General features: G+C 37.8%; 1 protein-coding gene across 2 annotated transcripts in view; it reads right to left on the bottom strand.

The window, feature by feature from the left end:
• The window catches only part of RNF17 (ring finger protein 17), a 130,696-nt gene extending 104,981 nt beyond the window's left edge, over nt 1-25,715 (bottom strand). For both annotated transcript variants that reach the window (XM_053563786.1, XM_053563785.1), the window contains exons 1-9: nt 25,586-25,715; nt 23,009-23,103; nt 18,430-18,521; nt 7,435-7,546; nt 6,205-6,285; nt 4,653-4,753; nt 3,800-3,971; nt 1,126-1,202; nt 793-864 (exon numbers count right to left, since the gene is read on the bottom strand). In XM_053563786.1, coding sequence (XP_053419761.1) covers nt 793-864; nt 1,126-1,202; nt 3,800-3,971; nt 4,653-4,753; nt 6,205-6,285; nt 7,435-7,546; nt 18,430-18,521; nt 23,009-23,103; nt 25,586-25,715 — 932 coding nt within the window. The remainder of the gene's footprint in view (nt 1-792; nt 865-1,125; nt 1,203-3,799; nt 3,972-4,652; nt 4,754-6,204; nt 6,286-7,434; nt 7,547-18,429; nt 18,522-23,008; nt 23,104-25,585) is intronic.
• Nucleotides 25,716-26,341: the final 626 nt, after the last annotated feature.

Consider the following 26,341-nt stretch of genomic DNA (forward strand, 5'->3'; position numbering starts at 1 on the left):
TGGCCTAAATTTCTGTTCATAAAGAAGATCACCTAGTCTTGGATTTGTTTGGGCAACACAAATGGATTAAGACAAGGAACACTAGCCACACATGCCTACTGAGCACTTGAAATGTGGCTAGAGCAACTGAGGAACTGAATTTTAATTTTATTTGGTTTTTATTAGTTTCCACCCAAATTTAAATAGTCACACGTGGATAGGGGTTACCATACTGAACAGCATGAATCTAGAAAATAAAGTTCCAACACCATCAGACAGCATATGAAGTCTTTAGGACTTAGTCTATATATCCTCAGAGACATACAGAATGGAATTATACATGCAGTTCCCTGAATGTAGCATGTTGTTTCATGCCCATATATTTCTTTATGTCTACTTTCTTTTGTTCTCCTTTCTACTTGCTACGCATTTTTCATAAAATCTCTTTCCAAGTACCCTGTTATCCCAGAAAGAACTGACTGTTCCCTTCTCTGGCACTTTCACTAAATTCTGTACATATTATCATAGAAATTACACATTTTATTTTCTACATTTGATCTTAGTCAAAAGGCCAAGTGACTATTGTTTACACATCTTCCTCTTACTATGATGTTTTTGACATATGTGTCAGTATCTAGGGTTGTCAGTGCCTACCAATGATCAATGCTTGCTGACCCTTCTAGACATTTTAAAAATTATAGAATTTAACTACAGAAGCTGTTTGCCATTTACATTATTTTTCATCAATTTTTTTACATCAACTTTTCTGTCTCCATCAGATACTAATGATATAGTACCATTAAAAATACTTACTTTGAGTCCTCAAATTCAATCTTTCCCATATTATTGAACATACAGATGATCTCACTGCAATTCATATTCAACCTAAAATAAAAAAATTAGTATACAAGTTCCAACATAAGTTTCTCATTTTCTCTAAACAAAAAATCAGTTGGTGACAGTAAAATAGCTAACTGAAAAGAAAACATGTAAGTAACTTTCTAATTTATCATAAATTACACTTATCTTAATTTGCTTGTTAGGGAAACATTTGTGACTCAAATTTTCAATCTGTAATCGCTTGCTCTTTTAATAAATTTAGGGTCTAACACATCTTTATGGTCTCCTGAATTATGGCCTACTTACCTGGGAAGGCTCCTTAGTTTTAGAGAGCTAACTTGTGACAATTCACTATCTAATGTTAACTTCAACGTCCGGATAATCTAAAATCAAAAAAGTAGTGTTATTTCATGTGATTTTGATTTTGTCACAAATATTGGTGAAACAGTAAGATTTCAAAAGGAAAATTATACTTTTTAGGTATTTCTCTAATACTACATTCAAGGCTTGGCTTGGCGCCTGTAGCTCAGTAGTTAGGGCGCCAGCCACATACATAAGGCAGGCAGGTTCAAATCTGGCCAGGGTCAGCTAAACAACAATGACAACTGCAAAAAAAAAAAATAGTTGGGCGTTGTGGCAGGCGCCTGTAGTCCCAGCTACTTGGCAGGCTGAGGCAAGAGAATGGCTTAAGCCCAAGAGTTTGAGGTTGCTATGAGCTGTGACTCCACGGCACTCTACTGAGGGTGACATAGTGAGACTCTGTCTCAAAAAAAAAAAAAAAAATACATTCAAGGCTTGATTTGGGGCACCCAAAGCATGGGATGCAAATAAGTACTTATGACTATTTTCCCTAAAGCAGTTTAAAATATTTTGGAAATTGTGTATTAAAAGATAACAGGCCTGGCCAAGCTTGGTGGCTCATGCCTGTAATCCTAGCACTCTGGGAGGTTGAGATGGGTATATTGCTTGAACTCAGGGTTTAAGACCAGCCTGAGCAAGAGAGAGATCCCATTTCTATTAAAAACAGAAAAATTAGCTGGGCATTGTGGGAGGTGCCTCTAGTCCCAGCTACATGGGAGACTGAGATCAGAGGATCCCTTGAGCTAAAAAGTTTGACATTGCTGTGAGCTATGATTCCATGGTGTGGGGGCAACAGGCTAGGTATGGTGCCTCATGCCTGTAATCCTAGTACTCTGGGAGGTTGAGATGGGAGAACACTTGAGGCCAGGTGTTCTAGACCAGCCTCAGCAATACAGTGAGAGTTCGTGTCTACAAAAAATACAAAAATTAGCCAGGCATCGTAGTGCGCTCCTATAGTCCCAGCTACTCAGGAGGCAGAGGCATAAGGATCACTTGAGTCTAAGAGTTTGAGGTTGTAATGAGCTATGATGATGCCAAGGCACTCTAGCCTAGGTATCCAGAGCAAGGCCCTGTCTTGAGAAAAAAAAAAAGATAACAAAAGATAGCGGCCAGGTACACTCCTGTCTTCCTAGCACTCTGGCAGGCCAAGGAGGGTGGGTTGCCTGAGCTCAGGGGTTCTAGACCAAATTGAGGTACAGTGATACCATATCTCTAAAAAAATAGCCAGGTGCTGTGGTGGGCACCTATAGTCTCAGCTACCAGGGAGGCTAAGGCAAGAAAATCGCTTTGAACCCAAGAGTTTGAGGTTGTTGTGAGCTATGATGCCATGGCATTCTACTGAGGGTGACAAAGTGAGGTTCTGTCTCAAAAAAACCCCAAAAAACTCCAGAAGACACTAGCTAACAGAAGGTACAGAGCTACAGAAAAAGAGAAAATTCTCATCAGATCCATTCCACACCTGTGTTGCTGTCTTCAAATGTTTTCTCTTTTGCTCTATTTTCCTAACTCAACTAACTAGAGTGAAGACCAAATTTTATGACTTTTTCTCCTCCAGTGCCTCACATGTAATAAACAGAAAATGACTATCATTGTTTTTAAAACTATAGTTTAGGGAGGGTCGACCAACTCCCTTTCTTTCATTTAATGTTAGAGACTTTTGGAGCCAGGTAAACCAATGGTTTCTATACTTCAGTACAAGTATTTGAATACCTATGGGAAATGAGATCCTGAGGGGTCAAAGATGACTACAGCAAGATCTGCCCTTATGGAGTGAGGCAGAAATCAGCAAAGAGGACATGTCATTAACCCTGTCCAGTCAAACTATCTTATAAGAAATACATTTGTGGGCAGCGCCTGTGGCTCAGTGAGTAGGGTGCCGGCCCCATATGCCGAGGGTGGCGGGTTCAAGCCCAGCCCTGGCTGAACTGCAACAAAAAAATAGCCGGGTGTTGTGGCGGGCGCCTGTAGTCCCAGCTGCTCAGGAGGCTGAGGCAAGAGAATCGCGTAAGCCCAAGAGTTAGAGGTTGCTGTGAGCCGTGTGATGCCACGGCACTCTACCCAAGGGCAGTATAGTGAGACTCTGTCTCTACAAAAAAAAAAAAAAAGAAATATATTTGTATGTTTTGCCAATTCTCTCCCTTAGACACATGATTATATATGTGAGGAGATAGCTGAACCAACTTATCTCTTGACTTGCATTGAGAAAGGGGTAGGAAGAGAAAAACCTGAATGTTACCTCAAATTACATTAAGTCAAGAGCTGACAGTTACTAAATTGTTTATAAGAAGAAAACAGTCTCATCTAGTTTGCCACTATTATTTGGCCTCATTTTTTAACCAGGTGTCCTAGAAACCTCTAATTTCACCTTAGTATCACCTGGTTAGTTTTCAGATCATGTGTTACAAAGATTTTATTGCACTATTTCCCTAAGTGGTAAAAAATAAAAGGTCATACACATTTTATAACATTTGTCTTAGATTCCAAACACCTAATAATTTTAAATTGATGACAATACAGGTTAGGGTAATCTGAAAAAAAAATCCTTCTTAATTTTTAAATATCATTCCAAAGCACATAAAATAAGCTTTAGAAAAATTCACACTATAAAGTATTAAGTTACCTGATTAAGGTCACAATATGTTCTTAGAGAAGGTGCTGATTTTAACTCTCTTGCTATCTTCATAGCTGCATCCAAATCATTCTTTTTCTCTTCAATGTAGCTTTTAGTCATTGTTAAATTTGATAGATAATCATCTGTATTTCTTACAAGTTCTTCACACAGGTTCTTTTTCCTTTATTTAAGATCTCAAAGTTACTTTGCAGTGTTTCATAAACATTTATATGTAAATTTATAAGTAACAGTATCTGAACAGGTACTTTTACTAGTTGATAAACTTAACATATAACATGGAAAATGAGGTATTTAATTGAACTGAAATGTATTACATGTAAAAGCTATGTATACATAATTAGAGAAAAAGCAAACTTGTAGAAGGCAAGAGATTATAGGCAAAGACATAAAATAAACCATCTAAAACTTGGAGGAGAAGTGGAGCTGAGATTCTTTGAGAAATTAAGACATATATAAAAGAAGCTGTTTATACTGGTGAATTGGAAAAGACATAATCAGGCCCAGGCAGAATTCATGCTCAGAGAACACCTGAGAAAACCTTAGGCTTCACCTCAGGCTGATAAACATAGTTTCTGGTTGTTTCAGAGTTACTATTAAAAACAAGCCTAATTCTATACCCCCTAATATACCATACCATACCATACCATATACTCTATTGATTCCATATGAATATTTAAATACACTAAATATAAGCATATCAAGACAAAGACAATTAGTTTTGAGACCAGAAGGCTAATAGCCAAAAAAAAGTACAAATTTTTTTCATTTTGAAGTTCTAAAAACAAAGGATGTTAATGTTAAAAACTTCAGTTTCCTTGAGTCTATACTTTTTAGTTATTACCTGGAATCAAGACAAGCAAAAAGTTGGTCAAATTTTTTCTCCACAACCCCTATAACACCTTCTGTCTCCTTTCTTGTTTGATTCTGAATATGTTCAAGCATCTGGGAAAAATACAAAGATTTAATTTGGAATTTTTGTTTTGAAGAAATTGTAGAATTTTCAAAGTAAAAGGTACTTCCTAGAGTTTCCAAAATAATAACACGAGGTAATTAAAATGATAATAGAATAAGCTGTAAGGTTACCCTGATACTTTTCAGCAAGAGCACAACTTGGCATTCTCTACTGATAATGTGGTTATAAAATCTACTGATAAGTTTTCTAAACTTTTTTCTCATCCCCTTTTTTCATTACAGGAAACAAGTCATTTTAGAGAGTTCAAATTCTTTTTTGCAGGATTCCCTAGATTTCAAAAAAAAAAACTGAGAAATCATACTTGAATTAAAATGTTAACTATTCTACTTATCTCTTTGTATTTTTAAACAGTTTTAAGTACTGCTGCTTGGGATCCATGACCCCTTTTTTCCTTCTAATTTCTCCCTTTTAGAATGGGAATATCTATCCCATGCCTGTTTCAACATATTTAAGAAGCAAATTAACTTGTCTGGCTTCACAGGCTCACAGCTGAGGGGAATTCTGCAGGAGGATGAATCATATTCTGAGTCTCACCTATACCTGACTTAGAAGATACTGATATTTAGATACAAATTTATACTCAGAATTGATCCTAGAATGGGCTATGATTTGGGGAAATGTTGAGATGGGGCAAATGTATTTTACACTAAGAAGGATATAAATGTTAAGGGACCAGAGAGTGGTCTGTTTTGGGTTATATTATGTACCCCCTCCCCAATTCAGACAGTGTTAAGTCCTAACCTCCGATTAGTTTACCACTGATTTGTCTCCACTATATCTAGTACTTATTGCTAGCTGTTTATCATCACAGATGGCATTCTTTTTCTCCTTTTCTCAAAGTCATTTTTCTCTCATAATTCTATCTTATTTCTATCAAATTTCACTATAAAATGATAGCCAACCAAAAATGTTCTGTACTTCTATGCAAAAACAAAACAAAACAAAACACAACAAACCAGCCACAGCAAAACAGCTATACCCTTTTGAACTACTTGACTGTAAATTTGTTGTTGCTGGGCACTGAGGAGCTTCTTTCTTGTTACCAAATCAGTGAGTCTCTCTGTGGGCTTGAGGGTGGGGCACGTAAAGCAGGGATAGAGAAAGAAAGGCTCTCTCCATTGGGGGATATAGCCAAATAACGGGCAAATGTTGTAAAGATGAACTGCAACAAAATTTAGCTCACAGAAAGCATAAGTCTATGGTTCCTGAATGAAGTTCCAATTTCATTAGGTTCTTAGTACAACAATGCTATAAGATCAATCTTCTTGGCCATGGCAAAAGTTTTCTGTTCTTTACATACTTCTCTATTATTAGAGTATCATGCTTAGTGCTAAGTTCTAACCTCAATGGTAATACATCCAAAGGTATATATTTAAAGAGGACATGCTTTAGTTCATGATAGAATTTAATCAATGCTTACTTTTACAGCAATACTTAATTGTTCAAAATTAGAGCCTGCTATCTTCAATGCTTCATCAATTTCTTCAGCAGTTTTAATCTCCTAAGAAGGGAGAGGAACCATAAATATAAAACATAAAAATAGATGCTTAGATACATTATAAAAAGTTTAAGCTATCATTCTGGCCACAAAAGCAACATAGGCACACTACAAAAAACTGAAAACAAGTGACAAAAATAACACTTAATCCTGCTTACTCCCAAATAAAAAACATTCACATTTTAGAGCTCTGGTTATAGTACTCTCGATTTTTTCATAAATACATCACACACACACAAAAAAAAACCCATAGTAACAATTTTTGTAACAATTTTTCAACTTAAAACTATTGGATGATTTATCATTGCAATAAATATATACATATAAAAGTTTTTTAGAAAAAATATTATAATTTGGTTAAGATTTAAACTTGAAGGTAAAGACAGTAAGATTAAAATGCTCTTTCCCCTTCTCCAACCCACTAAGATCCTATGATCTTAACAAAATAACTTAATACTTAACACTCTTTGGAAGTTTGTTCTAAACTAGAAAATTGCAGATAAACGTGCCTTTTTTTTTTTTTTTTTTTACAAAATATCCATTACAAAACCTCACAAAATATTCTCTACATGTTGGCCACCTCTTTGTAAAATTCTGTAATAAATATTTCATAAATAAAGGTACATTTAGCTACAATTTCCCATTTCCCCTAGGGATGGCTCCTTTTGGGACACCTTGTATATCTCATCTCAAATTAAAACATCACATTGTTTAAAGTCATCAAGAGTAGCAAAAGGAAAATTCAATCTTCAACAACAATATCATTAACAACAAATTCAGTTAGGCCTTTTGGTAGCTGTTAAAATAACTGGAAAATCACACTTAGAATTTGGAAATATATACTTTATAAATGTTTCAAAGGATTTGGATTGGATTTAGCAACTAGGTTCAAAGCAAAGAAGGTACATACAAGTAAATACCAAAAACTTGAAAGGGAGTTGGTCACAGGTAGAACAGATTGCCTTAGGAATAAAAGAGTTCAAGTGTAGAGCAAAACAAGAGCGTTAGGTAAGGCAAGTGGATTTATTTCTGTTACCTATAAGTTTCCAAAAGAATCTGTAATTATAGGGACCTGGAAAGGAGAAGAAAGCTAAGCTACCACAGATGAAGTCATTTGGCTTCATCATACTTCATGACCAACTTGTTTCATACCGACATGACAGCTGATGAGTTCGAAACAGTCCTACGTGTGGAGGTTGAATGTTCTAAACCAATAGTTAGCTGATGAGCAGTCTTCTCAAATTCCTGAGAACAACTGTTAATCCTAAAAATGTTAAGTACATTATTTTAAACACCTACATTAAAATATAACAGTTTTAGTTGTCTATTCAGATTGTTACTCACTATCAAAAATAATCCATTTATGACTTAAAGAACATGTTAATTATCTGCAAGCAAGGAGACAGAAACCCTGAGTAAATATGCTTTCATATAAACTTAATTTTCATAAGAAAATCTAACTTCTTAACAAATTCCTAAAAATAATGGTTTCTTAATTACTTTTCTTTATCTGGCATTTTTTTTTTTACAAGTGTCAATAATCACTGAAATATTTTAAGCTCATCAACTAAAGTACTTACACACAAATGCCAGCTATTAAAAAGAGTACTTACATATCTGCATAATTCATAAAAAGTTAATGAATTTAAGAAAAGAAAAAGTTAGTATCATTCTCTTGTCTAAAGGAACCAGAGTTTTACTTTATCTTTTTATCACCGTAATGACTATCACGTAACTGAATAATAATTTAAACACTTTGTGTTACGCTTATAGCCTATAGAAGATATTACGATGTTTAAATGTTACTCTTACAGAGAAAAATAGATCAAATAATTTTAAAATATTCTATTACTTTGAAAAGTGAATACTCATGTTCTTGAAAACATAAATGAGTACACTGGCCCTGAGTCCGTTATTCAATTTCTGTTTCCAAAATATTAAAGAATCAGTAAAGAAATACATTATGAGTCAGGGATACTACAACTTAAAAATGTGTAACCATTTTATTTTATTATGTTCTTTTTTTTTTTGAGACAGTCTCACCATGTCACTCTCAGTAGAGTACTGTGGTGTCACAGCTCACAGCAACCCCAAACTCTTGGGCTTAAGCAATTCTCTTGCCTCCACCTCCCAGGAGCTGGGACTACAGGTGTCCACCACATTGCCCGGCTATTTTTCTGTTGCGGTTGTCATTGTTTTAGCTGGCCCAGGCTGGATTCGAACGTGCTAGCCTTGGTGTATGTGGCTGGCACAGTAACCACTGTGCTACAGGCACCAAGCCAAAAAAGTATAACCATTTAAACCAAAAAGTTAGAGAACAGCAGTTTCTAACATAAATATAACTGACATGAAGAATTTAGTAAAAAATGGTAATTTAGAACAAATTTAGGTATTTTTTGGTTAACATGTATTCACCTACCTCTGACAGTAAAATTTCACTTTGTAGTCCTAATAGATATTATACATATCTCAACAAGAATACACAATTTGGTTTGACTAGTATGATGTGCTGAAAGTCTGAAAATTTCACAAAGAAATACAGCTCTCTTGTTTATCTTGAGGGTAAAAAGAGATCTGGCAACACAGCAATAATTGGCAAGAAGCTGCCTCCTTTAGAAAGGGTGAGCCCTCTTCATCTCCCACATCCTTACTACTCATTGCTGAAACTCAGCACCCTCACCCAGTAAATCATCTGTTTGACTCTTCTAGGTGTTCAAATTTGGGAATCCTAAATTTGATGAACATGGCTATTCTGTGAGGACTCATAATGAGCCAGAAGGATTCCTAAAGCTCATGGAAGAAGTGACTGGTGGAATACATTTAAAAGAATTCTGAGGGTGGAGGCGGAGCAAGATGGCAGCCGAGTAACAGCTTCCTTGCATCTGGGCACCGTGAGTCTGGGGATATAGGACTCCAGGCATCTCTGGCTGGTGGGATCTGCCTATCATCACCCCTGAGAGGATTCAGGGAGTCAGTGAGAGACTTCTGGACCCCAAGAGGAGGACTAAAACAGTGGGAAACCGGCAAGTGGTCGCATGTGTTCAATCCGTCTAAACCCGCCCGCAACTGTAAGTTCAGTAGCAGCGAGACTGCAAACCAGAAAGGCCTTACCTGTGAACTGCTGTGGTGTCTTTGGACTTGGCACTCAGCTGAACTGCCTTGGGGAGAGCCTGAGCGGGAGTGCGGAGAACTTTGGCCTTTGTCTAGGGCCTCAGTCTGAGCCGCTGAGCGAGACGGAGATAATAGTGTTTGGCTCTGGGTCACAGGCAGACATTGTGAGCGATCTGCCCAAGCAAGCTCCGCCCTCAGGGTCGCAGAGCTGGAATTGGGTGGGAGCTGGTAACCCAGTGACCAAGTAGCCTAAGGGTGGGGTCTGAGCCGCCTTGCAGCCCTAACCCTCGGGGGCAGAGGGAGACCAGTTTTGACACACAGGGTAAGCGGAAAGCCACTTCAGCAGTGATTCCAGCGACCAGCACTTCCCTGAGAAAGCTTCTGCTCAGTAAGTAAACAAGTTCAAAGTGCCTTTTAAGTGGGCTGACGAGAGATTTAGGGTGTCTACCTGCTGGGGTTTGAGAAACTAGCAGCCTCCAGTCTATCAGAACTGTGATTAACATCTCATACCCCAGAAGACCATGTGTTGCCCAGACAATATTCAATAACACATACATACTGCTTTGTTTTTGGTTGTGTTTTTGTTTTTTTTGGTTTGGTTGTTTTTCTTGTCTATTTTGATGTTGTGGATTGTTGTTTTGTTTTTTAAGTTCAACCTTTTCCATACAGATCCTTTTTCTTTCTCAATTTTTCTAGTTTAATTATAATTTCCCATTGCTGCCTATTTCAATAATTAGAACTTCATTTTTGTTAGTGTTTCTACCACTATTATTTGGTTTTTCCAGCCAATTTTATCCCGTAAAGTTTTCTGTTTGCTTGTTTTGGTTTGATTTATAGCATTTTTGTCTTTCCTCTCTACTTGGTGGAGGTGGGGTACTGTGTCTGATCAGGTTAGCAAAGAGCTGCTGACCTCAAGGGAACCACCCAACTGGGCACCCCCAGAAGGTGGTTTGTTTTTTAAGGTTGTATCAAAGTACCCTACTGTACACCTATATTGCTCTGTCTCCCTCTTTCTGTGCCTCTCTTCTTTTTGTCAATATTCCTTTTACCCACCCCCTCTCCTTTCTCTAGTTTTCTTTTTTTTTCCTTATCACTCGGTCCTCCTTTCTTTCATCCCTTTTTTGCTCTTCAACCTTCTCACCCTTCTGGTCCTGTAACCCTTAGGCCACAGGCACGAGAACTTAAAGAGCAAGAGGAAGTGAAAGGAAAATTAGGGCAAGGAAACAGATAAAAGAAATCACCCATGAGGAAGAATCAGCAGAAAACTCCAGGCAACATGAAGAACCAGTCCAGAACAACCCCGCCAAGGGACCATGAGGTAGCTACTGCAGAGGATTCCACCTATACAGAAATGTTAGGAATGACAGAAAGGGAATTCAGAATACACATGTTGAAAACAATGAAAGAAATGATGGAAACAATGAAGGAAACTTCTAATAAAGTGGAAAATAACCAAAAGGAAATCCAAAAACAGAATCAAATCAGAGATGAACAATATGAAGAATATAAAAAGGATATAGCAGAGCTGAAGGAAATGAAACAGTCAATCAGGGAACTTAGAGATGCAATGGAAAGTATCAGCAACAGGTTAGACCATGCAGAAGAAAGAATTTCAGAGGTAGAAGACAAAGTTCTTGAGATAACTCAGATAGTAAAAGAGGCAGAAAAGAAGAGAGAGAAAGCAGAACGTTCACTATCAGAATTATGGGACTTTATGAAGCGTTCCAACATACAAGTTATAGGAATTCCAGAAGGGGAAGAAGAATGCCCAAGAGGAATGGAAGCCATACTAGAGAATAATATAAAAAGAAAATTTCCCAAATATCACCAAAGATTCTGACACACTGCTTTCAGAGGGCTATCGGACCCCAGGTCGCCTCAACTCTAACCGAGCTTCTCCAAGACACATTGTGATGAACCTGTCCAAAGTCAGGACAAAAGAAAAGATTCTGCAAGCTGCCAGGAGTAAGCGCCAGTTGACCTACAGGGGCAAATCCATCAAAGTGACAGCAGACTTCTCTAATGAAACTTTCCAAGCAAGAAGACAATGGTCATCTACCTTTAATCTACTTAAAGAGAACAATTTCCAGCCCAGAATTCTGTACCCTGCTAAGCTAAGCTTCAAAATTGACAGAGAAATCAAATCATTTACGGATATACAAACATTGAGGAAATTCGCCACAACAAGACCAGCTCTACAGGAAATACTTCAACCTGTTATGCACACTGACCACCACAATGGATCAGCAGCAAAGTAAGAACTCAGAAATTAAAGGACAGAACCTAACCTCCACACTGATGCAAAAGATAAAACTAAGCAATGGACTCTCACAAAATAAGACGAATAGAATACTACCACACTTATCAATTATCTCAATAAATGTTAATGGCTTGAATTCCCCACTGAAGAGACATAGATTGGCTGACTGGATTAAAAAACACAAGCCATCCATTTGCTGTCTGCAAGAAACACACTTGGCTTCAAAAGACAAATTAAAGCTCCGAGTCAAGGGTTGGAAGACAATTTTTCAGGCAAATGGAATTCAGAAGAAAAGAGGAGTTGCAATCTTATTTTCAGATACATGTGCATTTAAAGCAACTAAAGTCAAAAAAGACAAAGATGGTCACTTTATATTGGTCAAGGGAAAAATACAACAAGAAGACATTTCAATTCTAAATATCTATGCACCCAATTTAAATGCTCCCAGATTCTTGAAACAGACCTTACTCAGTCTGAGCAATGTGATATCTGATAATACCATAATAACAGGGGACTTTAACACTCCTCTTACAGAGCTGGACAGATCCTCTAAACAGAAATTAAACAAGGATATAAAAGATTTAAATGAGACCCGAGAACAACTGTGCTTGATAGACGCATATAGAACACTCCATCCCAAAGATAAAGAATATACATTTTTCTCATCACCCCATGGAACATTCTCCAAAATTGATCACATCCTGGGACACAAAACAAATATCAACAGATTCAAAAGAATTGAAATTTTACCTTGTATCTTCTCAGACCATAAGGCACTAAAGGTGGAACTCAACTCTAACAAAAATGCTCGACCCCACCCAAAGGCATGGAAATTAAACAATCTTCTGTTGAATAACAGATGGATGCAGGAAGAAATAAAACAGGAAATCATTAACTTCCTTGAGCATAACAACAATGAAGACACAAGCTACCAAAACCTGTGGGATACTGCAAAAGCAGTTTTGAGAGGAAAATTCATCGCTTTAGATGCCTACATTCGAAAAACAGAAAGAGAGCACATCAACAATCTCACAAGAGATCTTGTAGAACTGGAAAAAGAAGAACAATCTAAGCCTAAACTCAGTAGAAGAAAAGAACTATCCAAAATCAAATCAGAGATCAATGAAATTGAAAACAAAAGAATCATTCAGAAAATTAATGAAACAAGGAGTTGGTTTTTTGAAAAAATAAATAAAATAGATAAACCATTGGCCAGACTAACGAGGAATAGAAAAGTAAAATCTCTAGTAACCTCAATCAGAAATGATAAAGGGGAAATAACAACTGATCCCACAGAGATACAAGAGATCATCTCTGAATACTACCAGAAACTCTACGCCCAGAAATTTGACAATGTGAAAGAAATGGATCAATATTTGGAATCACACCCTCTCCCTAGACTCAGCCAGGAAGAAATAGAGCTCCTGAACAGACCAATTTCAAGCACTGAGATCTAAGAAACAATAAAAAATCTTCCAACCAAAAAATGCCCTGGTCCAGATGGCTTCACTCCAGAAATCTATCAAACCTTCAAGGAAGAGCTTATTCCTGTACTGCAGAAATTATTCCAAAAAACTGAGGAAGAAGGAATCTTCCCCAACACATTCTATGAAGCAAACATCACCCTGATACCAAAACCAGGAAAAGACACAAACAAAAAGGAGAATTTCAGACCAATCTCACTCATGAACATAGACGCAAAAATTCTCAACAAAATCCTAGCCAATAGATTACAACTTATCATCAAAAAAGTCATTCATCATGATCAAGTAGGCTTCATCCCAGGGATGCAAGGCTGGTTTAACATACGCAAGTCTATAAACGTTATCCACCATATTAACAGAGGCAAAAATAAAGATCACATGATTCTCTCAATAGATGCAGAAAAAGCATTTGATAAAATCCAGCATCCTTTTCTAATTAGAACACTGAAGAGTATAGGCATAGGTGGCACATTTCTAAAACTGATTGAAGCTATCTATGACAAACCCACAGCCAATATTTTACTGAATGGAGTAAAACTCAAAGCTTTTCCTCTTAGAACTGGAACCAGACAAGGTTGTCCTCTGTCACCTTTACTATTCAACGTAGTGCTGGAAGTTCTAGCCAATACAATTAGGCAAGACAAGGAAATAAAGGGAATCCAAATGGGAGCAGAGGAGGTCAAACTCTCCCTCTTTGCTGACGATATGATCTTATACTTAGAGAACCCCAAAGACTCAACCACAAGACTCCTCGAAGTCATCAAAAAATACAGTAATGTTTCAGGATATAAAATCAATGTCCACAAGTCAGTAGCCTTTGTGTACACCAAGAACAGTCAAGATGAGAAGCTAATTAAGGACACAACTCCCTTCACCATAGTTTCAAAGAAAATTAAATACCTAGGAGTATACCTAATGAAGGAGGTGAAGGACCTCTATAAAAAAAAACTATGAAATCCTCAGAAAGGGAATAGCAGAGGATATTAACAAATGGAAGAACATACCATGCTCATGGATGGGAAGAATCAACATTGTTAAAATGTCTATACTTCCCAAAGCAATCTACCTATTCAATGCCATTCCTATCAAAATACCAACATCGTACTTTCAAGATTTGGAAAAAATGATTCTGCGTTTTGTATGGAACCGGAAAAAACCCCGTATAGCTAAGGCAGTTCTCTGTAACAAAAATAAAGCTGGGGGAATCAGCATACCAGATTTTAGTCTGTACTACAAAGCCATAGTGCTCAAGACAGCATGGTACTGGCACAAAAACAGAGACATAGACACTTGGAATCGAATTGAAAACCAAGAAATGAAACTAACATTTTACAACCACCTAATCTTTGATAAACCAAACAAGAACATACCTTGGGGAAAGACTCCCTATTCAATAAATGGTGTTGGGAGAACTGGATGTCTACATGTAAAAGACTGAAACGGGACCCACACCTTTCCCCACTCACAAAAATTGATTCAAGATGGATAAAGGACTTAAGGCATGAAACAATAAAAAGCCTCCAAGAAAGCATAGGAAAAACACTGGAAGATATTGGCCTGGGGAAAGACTTCATGAAGAAGACTGCCATGGCAATTGCAACAACAACAAAAATAAACAAATGGGACTTCATTAAACTGAAAAGCTTCTGTACAGCTAAGGAGACAATAACCAAAGCAAAGAGTCAACCTACACAATGGGAAAGGATATTTGCATATTTTCAATCAGACAAAAGCCTGATAACTAGGATCTATAGAGAACTCAAATTAATCCACATGAAAAAAGCCAACAATCCCTTATATCAATGGGCAAGAGACATGAATAGAACTTTCTCTAAAGACGACAGAAGAATGGCTAACACACACATGAAAAAATGTTCATCATCTCTATATATTAGAGAAATGCCAATCAAAACAACCCTGAGATATCATCTAACCTCAGTGAGAATGCCCACATCACAAAATCTCAAAACTGCAGATGCTGGCGTGGATGTGGAGAGAAGGGAACACTTTTACACTGCTGGTGGGACTGCAAACTAGTACAACCTTTCTGGAAGGAAGTACGGAGAAACTTCAAAGCACTCAAGCTAGACCTCCCATTTGATCCTGCAATCCCATTACTGGGCATCTACCCAGAAGGAAAGAAATCCTTTTATCATAAGGACACTTGTACTAGACTGTTTATTGCAGCTCAATTTACAATCGCCAAAATGTGGAAACAGCCTAAATGCCCACCAACCCAGGAATGGATTAACAAGCTGTGCTATATGTATACCATGGAATACTATTCAGCCATTAAAAAAAATGGAGACTTTACATCCTTCGTATTAACCTGGATGGACGTGGAAGACATTATTCTTAGTAAAGCATCACAAGAATGGAGAAGCATGAATCCTATGTACTCAATTTTGATATGAGGACAATTAATGACAATTATGGTTATGGGGGGGGAAACAGAAAGAGGGAAGGAGGGAGGTGGGTGGGGCCTTGGTGTGTGTCACACTTTATGGGGGCAAGACATGATTGCAAGAGGGACTTTACCTAACAATTGCAATCAGTGTAACCTGGCTTATTGTACCCTCAATGAATCCCCAACAATAAAAAAAAAAAAAAAAAGAATATCTGTAAAAAAAAAAAATAAAAGAATTCTGAGAAGAATTGGTATTCAGTGACCCTGGAATCACATTTTGGTTCTGTCAATAACCAGCTCCCAGACTTTAGCTAAGTGGTTTTATTAACCAAAGAAATGACTACAAGCATTATTTTGATTTTTTTCTAAGCACTTATTTCAGCTTGGAAAGAGAAACTACAGCAGTAATATGAAAAGTTAAGAATTCTAGACTAAAGAATTTTAAATTTTAATTAATTAGGCAATGAAGAACTACACAGCAAGGAAGAGTCTGGAAGTGGCAAGGAGCTAGACAAAAGAGAATAAGAGCTTTGGTAGAAGAAATGAAAGGTTATGGATATAAGAGACAATGTGGAAATTAGATTCTACCAGATTAAACGAATGCAATGTGAGGAATTGTTGTGGTGCCGTTAATTGAGCTGGAAAAGGCTCGGTGCTCATAGCACAGTGGTTACGGCACCAGCCATATGCATCGAGGGTGGCAAGTTCAAACCTGGCGGGGCCAGCTAAACGACAGCTGCAACAAAAAATAGCTGGGCGTTGTAGTGGGCACCAGAGGTCCCAGCTACTTTGGAAGCTGAGGCAAGAGAATCACTTAAGCCCTTGAATTGTAGTTTGCTATGAGTTGTGATGCCATGGCACTCTACCAAGGGCGACATAGTGAGAATCTGTCTCAAAAAAAAAAAAAAAAAAAATTGGAAAAGTTCCAAATGAGGTTGTTCTTTGAGGCTATCCTTTATTTCTTTTTACTTCTTGCATAGTCTACTACCATATTAAATATGCTTTAGAAAGTTAAGTTAAAGGTTATTAAAAAAACCTAATTACCATCTGAGCAGGGTTCCAGTAAATTGATGAGAAGATTTTTTAACACTTAAAAAGTTGCAAAGTCAAATTTCACCAGTTTTACAACCATGATCTACCCCATACCCAACTTTAAATGTAAACTTAACTAGTATTGAGCAGTGACTTTAGAAAAACTATATAGCAAAATGTCATAATACTATGGTTCTTCATGTAACAAACATTACATGTTTACTTTCTGTCCTAGACCAGAGATGTACAGGTATAAAATGTGGTTTATGCCCTTAAAGGGGCTTATAGACTACCAAGGAAAAACATATAGAAATAAGTGCAATGAAAAGTAACACAGGGAGGTGTCCATGGCTCAGTGCGTAGGGTGCCAGCGACATACACTGAGGCTGGTGGGTTTGAACCCAGCCGGGCCAGCTAAACAACAATGACAACTACAACAAAAAAACAGCCGGGCGTTGTGGCCTATAGTCCAGCTACTTGGGAGGCTGAGGCGAAAGAACAGCTTAAGTCCAAGATGCCACAGCACTCTAACAAGGGTGACATAGTGAGACTGTCTCAAAAAAAAAAAAAAAAAAAAGAAAGAAAGAAAATAAAAGTAACACAGTGCTAATCTCTAGCTGGAATGTGTTTTAAAAAATCTCTATAACAACTGGACATGTTAGTTCATGCCAGTAGTCCTAGCTACTCAGGAGGCTGAGGCAGGAAGATTTCTTGAGCTCAAGAGTTCAAGGCTACAGTGAGCTATGATCACACCATGGCACACCACTGACAGAGCAAGACCTTTTCTCTTAAAAAAAATTATGCTCTTTCAAAAGAGCATTCACTAATGCACACCTGTGTAAATTCTTACAGAAGAACAAAAAAATGCATAAAATAATCCCAAAGTTATTATTTTTCCTTTTATAAATCACCTCTCAAACCAACTCTTCCCAAAGTCTTCCATCTATTGTACTTGTGTTACTCTGAAGAATCCAGAAAGCAGCTAGGTGTGGTGGCTCATGCCTGTAATCCTTGCATGTGGGAGGCCAGGGTAGGAGGATTACTTGAGACCAGAAGTTTGAGACAAGCCTGAGCAAACAAGTGAGACTGTGTCTTTACAAAAAAACAGAGAAATTACCCAGGTGTGGTAGTGTGTGCATATAGTCCCAACTATTTGGGAGGCTGAGGGAAGAGGATCACTTGAGCCTGGGAGTTCGAGGTTACAGCAAGCTATGATAATGCCACTGCACTTTAGCCCAGAAAAAGACCCTATCTAAAAAAAAAAAAAAAAAAAAAAAAAAGGCGGCGCCTGTATTTCAGTGGGTAGGGCCACATACACTGAGGCTGGTGGGCTCAAACCCAGCTAGGGCCAGCTAACTACAATAACAACAAAAAAATAGCCAGGTGTTGTGGCGGGCACCTGTAGTCCCAGCTACTTGGGAGGCTGAGGCAAGAGAATTGCTTAAGCCCAAAAGTTTGAGGTTGCTGTGAGCTGTGACACCGTAGCACTCTACTGAGGGCGACACAGAGAGACTCTATCTCAAAAGAAAAAAAAAATCCCAAAAGAGAAATAAATTATTTTTTCTCTATAACTTCCTCTCATTCAGCACCAATAACTTAAGCTAGTATTGTACTCTCAGTCTTTCTTATTTTGATGTAATAATCCTTGCATTCTTTTTAACTTTAAATAAGGACAAACGAATGCTATTTCTTTAAGGAGCTGGATTCTCTATTCCATAGAAGCTAAGAGGAATTACGAACTTAAAGAGCACTCTCCAGTGGGTTAGAAACACAGATATAACATTTCATCAATAATTCTAAAATTATTTAAAAAAAAGTAGAACTTTACCAAAATAAGTACAGACAGAACATACATTTTAGGTGGCACTTTTTCCATTAAAGAGTCTTCTTTAATATATTCATCTATTGGGTAGTAGCCTTGTCTCATATTTATAGTAGCAGCAACCTTAGGACAAAATATGATTTAAAAAAAGACAGAAGAAAGTCATTCATTAAATTGTTCAGAATCTAAACAATAATTTAGTGTGCCATTCATAGATAAAGTTAATGATAACCCTTAAGACCCTGAAATCTCCTTTAAGTCAAGGAAAAAAATTGTGCTGTAATTTTTTTTTTTTTTTTTTTGAGGCCAGAGTCTCAAGCTATTGCCCTTGGGTAGAGTGCCGTAGCGTCACAGCTCACAGCAACCTCCAACTCCTGGGCTTAAGCGATCCTCTTGCCTCAGTATTTTTCTATTTTAGTAGAGACAGTGTCTCACTTTTGCTCAGGTTGGGCTTGAACTCGTGAGCTCAAGCTATCCACCTGCCTTGGTCTCCCTGAGTGCTAGGATTATAGGCGTGAGCCACCGCGCCCGGACCTTACATGATGTTTTTACCCTATTTTAATTTCTGAAAGAAATCAGTAATTTGGCCACTATTAGTTAATTAACGAAAACACTTTATTCTACCATAATTTTAAAGAAAATACTTGCAACAATATTTTAAAATTTTACTATATAAATTTTTAGTAATATCTAAATATATGTTCAAAACTCTTAAAATATTTAGTAATAAACATAACAAGAAAAATACAAGCTCTACATAAAGAAATTTAAAACAATTTATCAGAGGTCATAAAATAAGAACCAAATAAAAGAGAGTCATGCTGGGTTCCTGGAGATAAAGACTAAAATCCATTGAACATAAAATTAATACAATTCTTGGCTTCGTGTGATGGCTCACACCTATAATCATAGTACTCTGAGAGGCTGAGGCGAGTGGATTGCTTGCACTCAGGAGTTTGAGACCAGCCTGAGCAAGAGCAAGATCCCATCTCTAAAAAAAATTTTGCTGGACATTGTGGTTGGTGCCTGCAGTCCCAGCTACTGGGGAGATTGAGACAAGAGGATTGCTTGAGACCAAGAGTTTGATGTTACTGTAATCTATGATGCCACAGCACTCTACCCAGGATGACAAAGTGATACTCTTGTCTCCAAAAAAATGTATACAATTCTAAAGCTCATATGGGAAAATGTACAAGAATCACAAAAATTTTAACATACAATTCCTTAGAGATTTATCCTACCAATTAGTAAGACTGTTATAAAACTACTGAAATCAGGGGCGGTGCCTGTGGCTCAAGGGGGTGGGGCACTGGCCCCATATGCCAGAGGTGGCGGGTTCAAACCTAGCCCCGGTTAAAAAAATGCAAAAAAAAAAACAACTACTGTAATCAAAACACTATGGTACTGGCATAATAAATCAGCAGAACAAAGCCTTGGAACAGATCTACATATCTATGGAAACTTAATATAGAGTACAAGAGACATTTCAATCAAATGCAGGAAGGATTATTCAATAAATTGTGTGGGAAAGTCAGCTAATCATCCTGAGGAATAAAGTTATACACCTATCCTATATCACATAAAAAATAACAGAATTAAACATATACCTTTAAAAAAAGTAATGAAAGTATTGAAATAATACGTAACTTTGAAATAGGAAGGTCTGCCTAATCAAAACAAAAAACAAACAAAAAAAAAACCTAGAAGCTATGAAGGAGGGGGAAAACTGGCTAACTAGTTAAGGAGAAAACATCTGTTTAACGACAATGAAATCGAAAGTGTTTGGAGAATATAATTGCAGACAGGACGAAGTGTTAATATTCCTGTCACATAAAGTACTTTAACAAGTTAGAGAAAAGATAATTCAAAATGAAAAGATGCAAAGGATCTGAAAGGACCTATTAAAGGTTCACACAGAAGAACAGAGAAGTCAAACATACGAAAAGTGAGGGAATTGTAATATAAAACAAGTAGATTCCTAGTTTTTGCCCATCAAATTGCCAAACATTAAAACAAATCTGACAAATACAAAGATAGATTCATTTTAGAGCTAGACATTATCAAAAAACCATACAACTATAAAAATAAAGATTGGCACATTCACCCATACTCAGAAATAAGAACAAAAAGGATGCCTATTGATCTTGAAGGGAATCACTTAGGCTTGAATTTGAACAGCAATATCTAGCTAGGCCTTCAGTGTTAAAGATAAATTATAAGTCTAATGTGAATATAGGTATTTGAATCTTACTTTTTTTTTTTTTGGTAGAGATAGAGTCTCACTTTATTGCCCTCAGTAGAGTGCCATGGCGTCACATAACTCACAGCAACCTCCAACTTCTGGCCTTAGGTGATTCTCTTGCCTTAGCCTCCCCAGTAGCTGAGACTATAGGCACCTGCCACAACACCCGGCTATTTTTTTGCTACAGTCGGTATATGGGGCCAGCGTCCTACCCACTAAGCCTCATGCGCCACTCTAAATCTTACTTTTTAATACACATCATTCAGTTCAGATTTTTCACTAATTTAAACTAGACTCTTCAATTATCTCCAGGGGTGCCCAACCTGCAGCTGGCATGCTGTATTCTGATGTGTGAGGACTTTTTTTGCTTAGCTGTGGTGGCTAATATCACAAAAAATATGCACGGATTTAATTTTTGCTAATCAGCTTTTTTTAGTATTTGTGTATTCACAGTGTGGTCCAAGACAACCCTTACTCTTCCAACGTGCAGCAGAATAAAAAAAAAATATTTATTTACCAAATAAATATTAGGTAATAATGAAAATCAAAATTTTAAAATAGTAACAATTTTAGGAAGGCTTTCTGAAGGACTCCTTTAAACAAGAACCAAATCATCAGTGCATCTGAAGAATGTGGATATTGTCACTTGTCAATTACCTGGGCTAATACCAATGGGGTGTAGGAAAAGGAGGTGGAGTAGGAAGACAGGACAAGTCACTTATCTCCAAAAGTAAGAGTTACAACAAAATTAGGCAAAATGATACAAAATAGGTTTATCACAACCCTAAAATTAAAACCAATATTTGTAAACACTCCTACAGATGTTATCAAATATCCTAAAAAAAAGATATGAGTATGGGGTGGTGCCTGTGGCTCAAAGGAGTAGGGTGCCAGCCCCATATGCTGGAGGTGGCAGGTTCAAACCCAGCCCTGGCCAAAAACTGCAAAAAAAAAAAAAAAAAAAAAAAAATATATATATATATATATATATGTATGTATGTATGTATGTATGATTTAAGACCATTTAATATGAACTTACTTGCCAAAAAAGGCAAAAAGTTAAAATAAACTGTTTTTGTGTTTGTTTTTTGAATACCAGAATAAGACGGGTGTAAGCAGAAGCATTTCCAGCTGCCTGCTCCCTCCCTTTCCCTGCACTTATTCCTCACCCACAAGACTGAATTTGTCAGGGGTTTATTTGTCACAATATCCATAGGAAGGGAGCTCTCTGTTTTAACCAGGTGGCCAGCAGCATCTCAGAAGGCCCATGTCAAAAAAAGGAAAGGGGACAGGAATTTCCCACAATCAGGAGCATGGATAGCGCAATTCCAAAAAATAGCTTCCCATGTGTAAATATTTTTGCTACAATTAAAAACTTCACAAATTACAGCATGTGTATTTGTTACCACATTTAGTCGACAATATCAGTCAATCCGCACCTAAATAATGAAAGGTTATTTTAGTAGTCTAGAAGTACATAGACAACTTTCACCCATATTCATTATTACCTAATATTTATTTGATTCAGGTATGATTCTTACAATCCTATGAAATAAGACAAAGCAGGTATTACATCCATCTCACAAATGAGGAAATAGAACAAGAATTGGTGTTCTAGATCCTATGCCACACTGCCACAGAGAACAACTGATACAAATCCTTGTCATCTCATCTCTCCAGTGGAACCTTAAGAATTTAGTAAGACAACTTTCCATGAATACACTACATCTGTATTTGCAGTAAATGTATAGGATGTAAAGTAATTTTCACTTTACATCCAAAATTTGTTCTTATTCCTAATGGGTTAATAAAATTGCAGTCCTAATGGAACTCCTTTTAGTGCTTCTTCAGAAATACTTCAGTAAATAATCAGTTTTAGGCAATAGTTGTATATCTGCCTTTTTATGGTATGACATCTCTACAAATCTAAATTTGATGACAAAGGTTGAAGGGCCAGAAGAGTTCAAAATTTGTTTGTATGGTACTGGTGTGGAAAAGGGTTAAGGGAGGGTTTTAAAAGACTACACTCCATTAAAATAAACAAAAAGAGGTAATTTACCACAAAAGTCTCCACAGAATGAAAATATGCAGGGGGGTGGCGCCTGTGGCTCAAAGAAGTAGGGCACTGGCCCCATATGCCGGAGGTGGCGGGTTTAAACCCAGCCCCTGCCAAAAACTGCAAAAAAAAAAAAAAAAAGAAAAGAAAATATGCAGGCTGATAAATGTATGACTTTATCCATTTTTTCTTGATATCTTTGAATAATTATAATACATCATAATTATAAATAATTATGAATAATATAAAAAACATTTTTACCTTTAACATTAGGCTGTAATATGTTCAATATAAAAAAATTATAAAACTTACCTCACAATCAGGGCATATAATTGTGCTGTATTCTTCAGTTACTAACAAGCACAGCTCACAAAAAGCATGTCCACACTGAAGTTCATGGTAATGACCTATTGATGAAATTCTATTGTGACTCAAACTTTCTATAATTTGTTAAATGCTGAATGGGCAATACTGATCAAAGGGGGAACTCAAAGGGGATTCTATTACACAGAAAAAGATACCTACTTTAGCTTGAAATAGGTGACTTACTAACAAAATTCAGGAGAAACTATTTAAAAGAAGGGAGAACAAACAAGTAAAACCAAACAGTTCTATAATTACATTTTGTATATGTGAATTTGCCATATCTTACTTTTACATGTATAAAGTGCTCTGACATATTTCATTTGATCTTTCTAATATTACAATTAAGTAGGCTGGAGATATCATATCCATCATAGAGATGAAAAAAGTATTTTAGTAATTTGGCTAATTAAATGGTATAATCCAGGTTCCAATTTAGTTCTATTTCTAGGTCTAATGTTCCTTTTCTTTTTTTTGAGACAGAATCTCACTCTGTTTTGGAGGCTAGAGTGCTGTGGCGTCATCCTAGCTCACAGCAACCTCAAACTCTTGGGCTGGAGAGATCCTTCTGCCTCAGCCTTCTAAGTAGCTGGGACTTCAGGTGACTTCAGGGACTTTTATGTCAGGCTAGTTTTTCTATTTCTAGTAGAGATGGTCTCCCTGTTGCTCAGACTGGTCTTGAACTCCTGAGCTCAAGCAATTCTCCTGTTTCAGCCTCACAGAGTGCTAGAATTACAATGAGACACTGTTCTGGGCCTCTAAAGCTTTCTTCAAAAATAAAATTATGCAATTATAATTCAGCAAGAATGCTATAATTATTTTGCTAGAAAAAAGTCTTTTAAAATGACAACCTTCTGTAGTCCTAGTTACTCAGGAGGCTGAGGCAAAAGCTGGAGGTTATTGTGAGTTGTGACGCCACGGCACTCTACCCAGGGCGACAAGTGAGACTCTGTCTCTAAAAAATAAAAAAATAATAAAATGACAACCTTTTGGCCTGATGCAGTGGCTCACACCTATAATCCTAGCACTCTTGAGAGGCAAAGGTGACTGGACTGTTTGAGCTCAGGAGTTGGAGATCACCCTGAGCAAGAGCTAGAACCCCCTCTCTACTAAAAATTGAAAAACTAGTGATGCATTATGGGTGCCTTGTAGTCCCCCCTACTTGGGAGGATGAGACAGGAGGATCACTTCAGCTCAGGAGTCTGACTTTGCTGTGAGTTATGACAACACAGCACTCTACCCAGGGCAACTGAGTGAGACTCTACCTTTAAAAAAAAAAAAAAAAAAAGACAACTTTTTAAAATTATATATTACAATTTTCCCAGCCCCATGAAATATCTTAAGTTTCTGCTTATAAAGATGCTAAATCTGAAAGCCAGAGATACTAGACTACATTAAGAAATTAAAACTCTTAACTTTTTATAAAATTTCTGATACTGCACAAATCAAAATAATCCGTGGTGCATTACAGTTTACAAAGCACTTTTAATTCTATACACCTACCACAATTTTTCCAATTAGATATTTCTAAACATTGTAATACACACGTATGGAAGAATGACTGATTTTAAAAGGTTGTGCTCTAGAAATTTATGTAATTGTTGAATCATTAAAAAATGGAGATTTTCTATGTAACAGCAGCAGTGATCTAAACCCCGAGTAGGAGAAAGTGAGCTGCTCTTCATCAAAAACACAACATTCTCTGCAAAGGCTCACATCTCATAGACGGAGTTCATCTTGAAAAGACTAAGAAAACTGATCGGATGACATTCACTTTGAAAGCATTAAACACTGAACAATTACATCGGGTAAATATGTAAATAATGAGAATTTTTAGTAGCTTTAGAGATTAAACAATTTATCCCCGTCACTAACACTACACTCTTAAGGTATTTTAAGCTACATTAAAATAACCTGTGTTCAGTTATGTAGACTAAATTAGCAGAACAAGAAAGTACTTTATTTTTCCCTCTATGTATTAAGACCAAAAACACCACCGCAGATAAGAACTATCGTTTTCCAAACAGTGCATTAACTCAATTTCAGCCATAGGTTAAAAAAAAAAAAAAAAGCTTTTTAAAAGTTCAGAAACAGTTCACAGTTACTCTTACAACAAAAACTACACAAGAACATCAAGTTTCATTCCTTCTCGACCACAAGACAATGGGCTAAATTTCTACATCCACTTTCGTGAACCAGCCAACCCAGAGAAGTGTGCCCAACGACTCTCCAGAGGGAAAGCGCCCGGACCCCCTCCCGCGGGAGAGTTGGGGAAAGCCGAGGAAGGGGCGGGAAGCTACCCTGACCCAACCCCGCACAATCCTCTAGCGGATGGGCCGTAGCTGCTGGAAGGTCCGAGAAGAGGTTTCCACTGACACCCAGCTGGGGGAGAGGGGCACAGCTCTCGAAGCCCGCGCCCGCCAGCTCCCCGGACTCACAGCCCACAGCCAGGCCTTGCTCCCGCCCGCCTCCCACGCCAGAGGGCCGCCACTGACGGTGGGGGCGGAGCAACCGTTGGGCCCTCACCTGATGTTCTGGACACCCTTCTTCCACACTGACTGCACTGGATCTCGGCAGCACCCTGAGGCCGACCCTTCTTCCCCATCTTCTGGTAGAAAGACAAGGCCAGCTGAGCCGTCGAAGCCTCCGCCGCCATCGCTGCCTCCCTCCTCCAGCACCACAGCCGCGTGCCGGTCCTCGCGGCAATGACCAATCATTGGTGCCCAAGGCTGAGCCTGGCCAATCAGTGGGCCAGGCGATTATAGCCCTCCCAGAGCTCGCCCTGCAGGGCGCACGCCTCCTAGGCGTTGAGGTAGTTTTGAGTTTCACCTCCAGCAGAGCTATTTCTACTGGGGGTACCATGTGGTCACGAGGTGTTGTTTATTTTTCAACTCTGCCCTCTGTAGCACTTTTAGCCAACACAAATTCAGATTCTGCGTATTATTACCTACAGTGGGGGTGACTTCACAAGTAGCAAACACTCCTTTATACTGAGGCAATCAATCCCCCTTCCTGTTATGTATTGGGGCCAGAAGCCTAAACCCGAGTGCAGGGCCTTCAGAGCTTGGCTGGCTGAAGTTGCCCTGGGGCAGCTGCTGCTGGGTTCTAACTAACCACTGTTGAGCCTAACGATATGCAAGGCCCTGGGCTGGGAGAGGTTGGGGATGCTAAGAATATAAAAACAGGATTCTGCTGTAGAGCTGCAAAGCCCTTCACCTTAAAAAGAGGTAACTTCCGCTAAGGTAGCTTGTTTTAAGTGCCAGATGCGTGTTAGAGACAGTA

This window comes from Nycticebus coucang, chromosome 15 (assembly GCF_027406575.1).
Source record: "Nycticebus coucang isolate mNycCou1 chromosome 15, mNycCou1.pri, whole genome shotgun sequence".
NCBI lineage: Eukaryota > Metazoa > Chordata > Mammalia > Primates > Lorisidae > Nycticebus > Nycticebus coucang.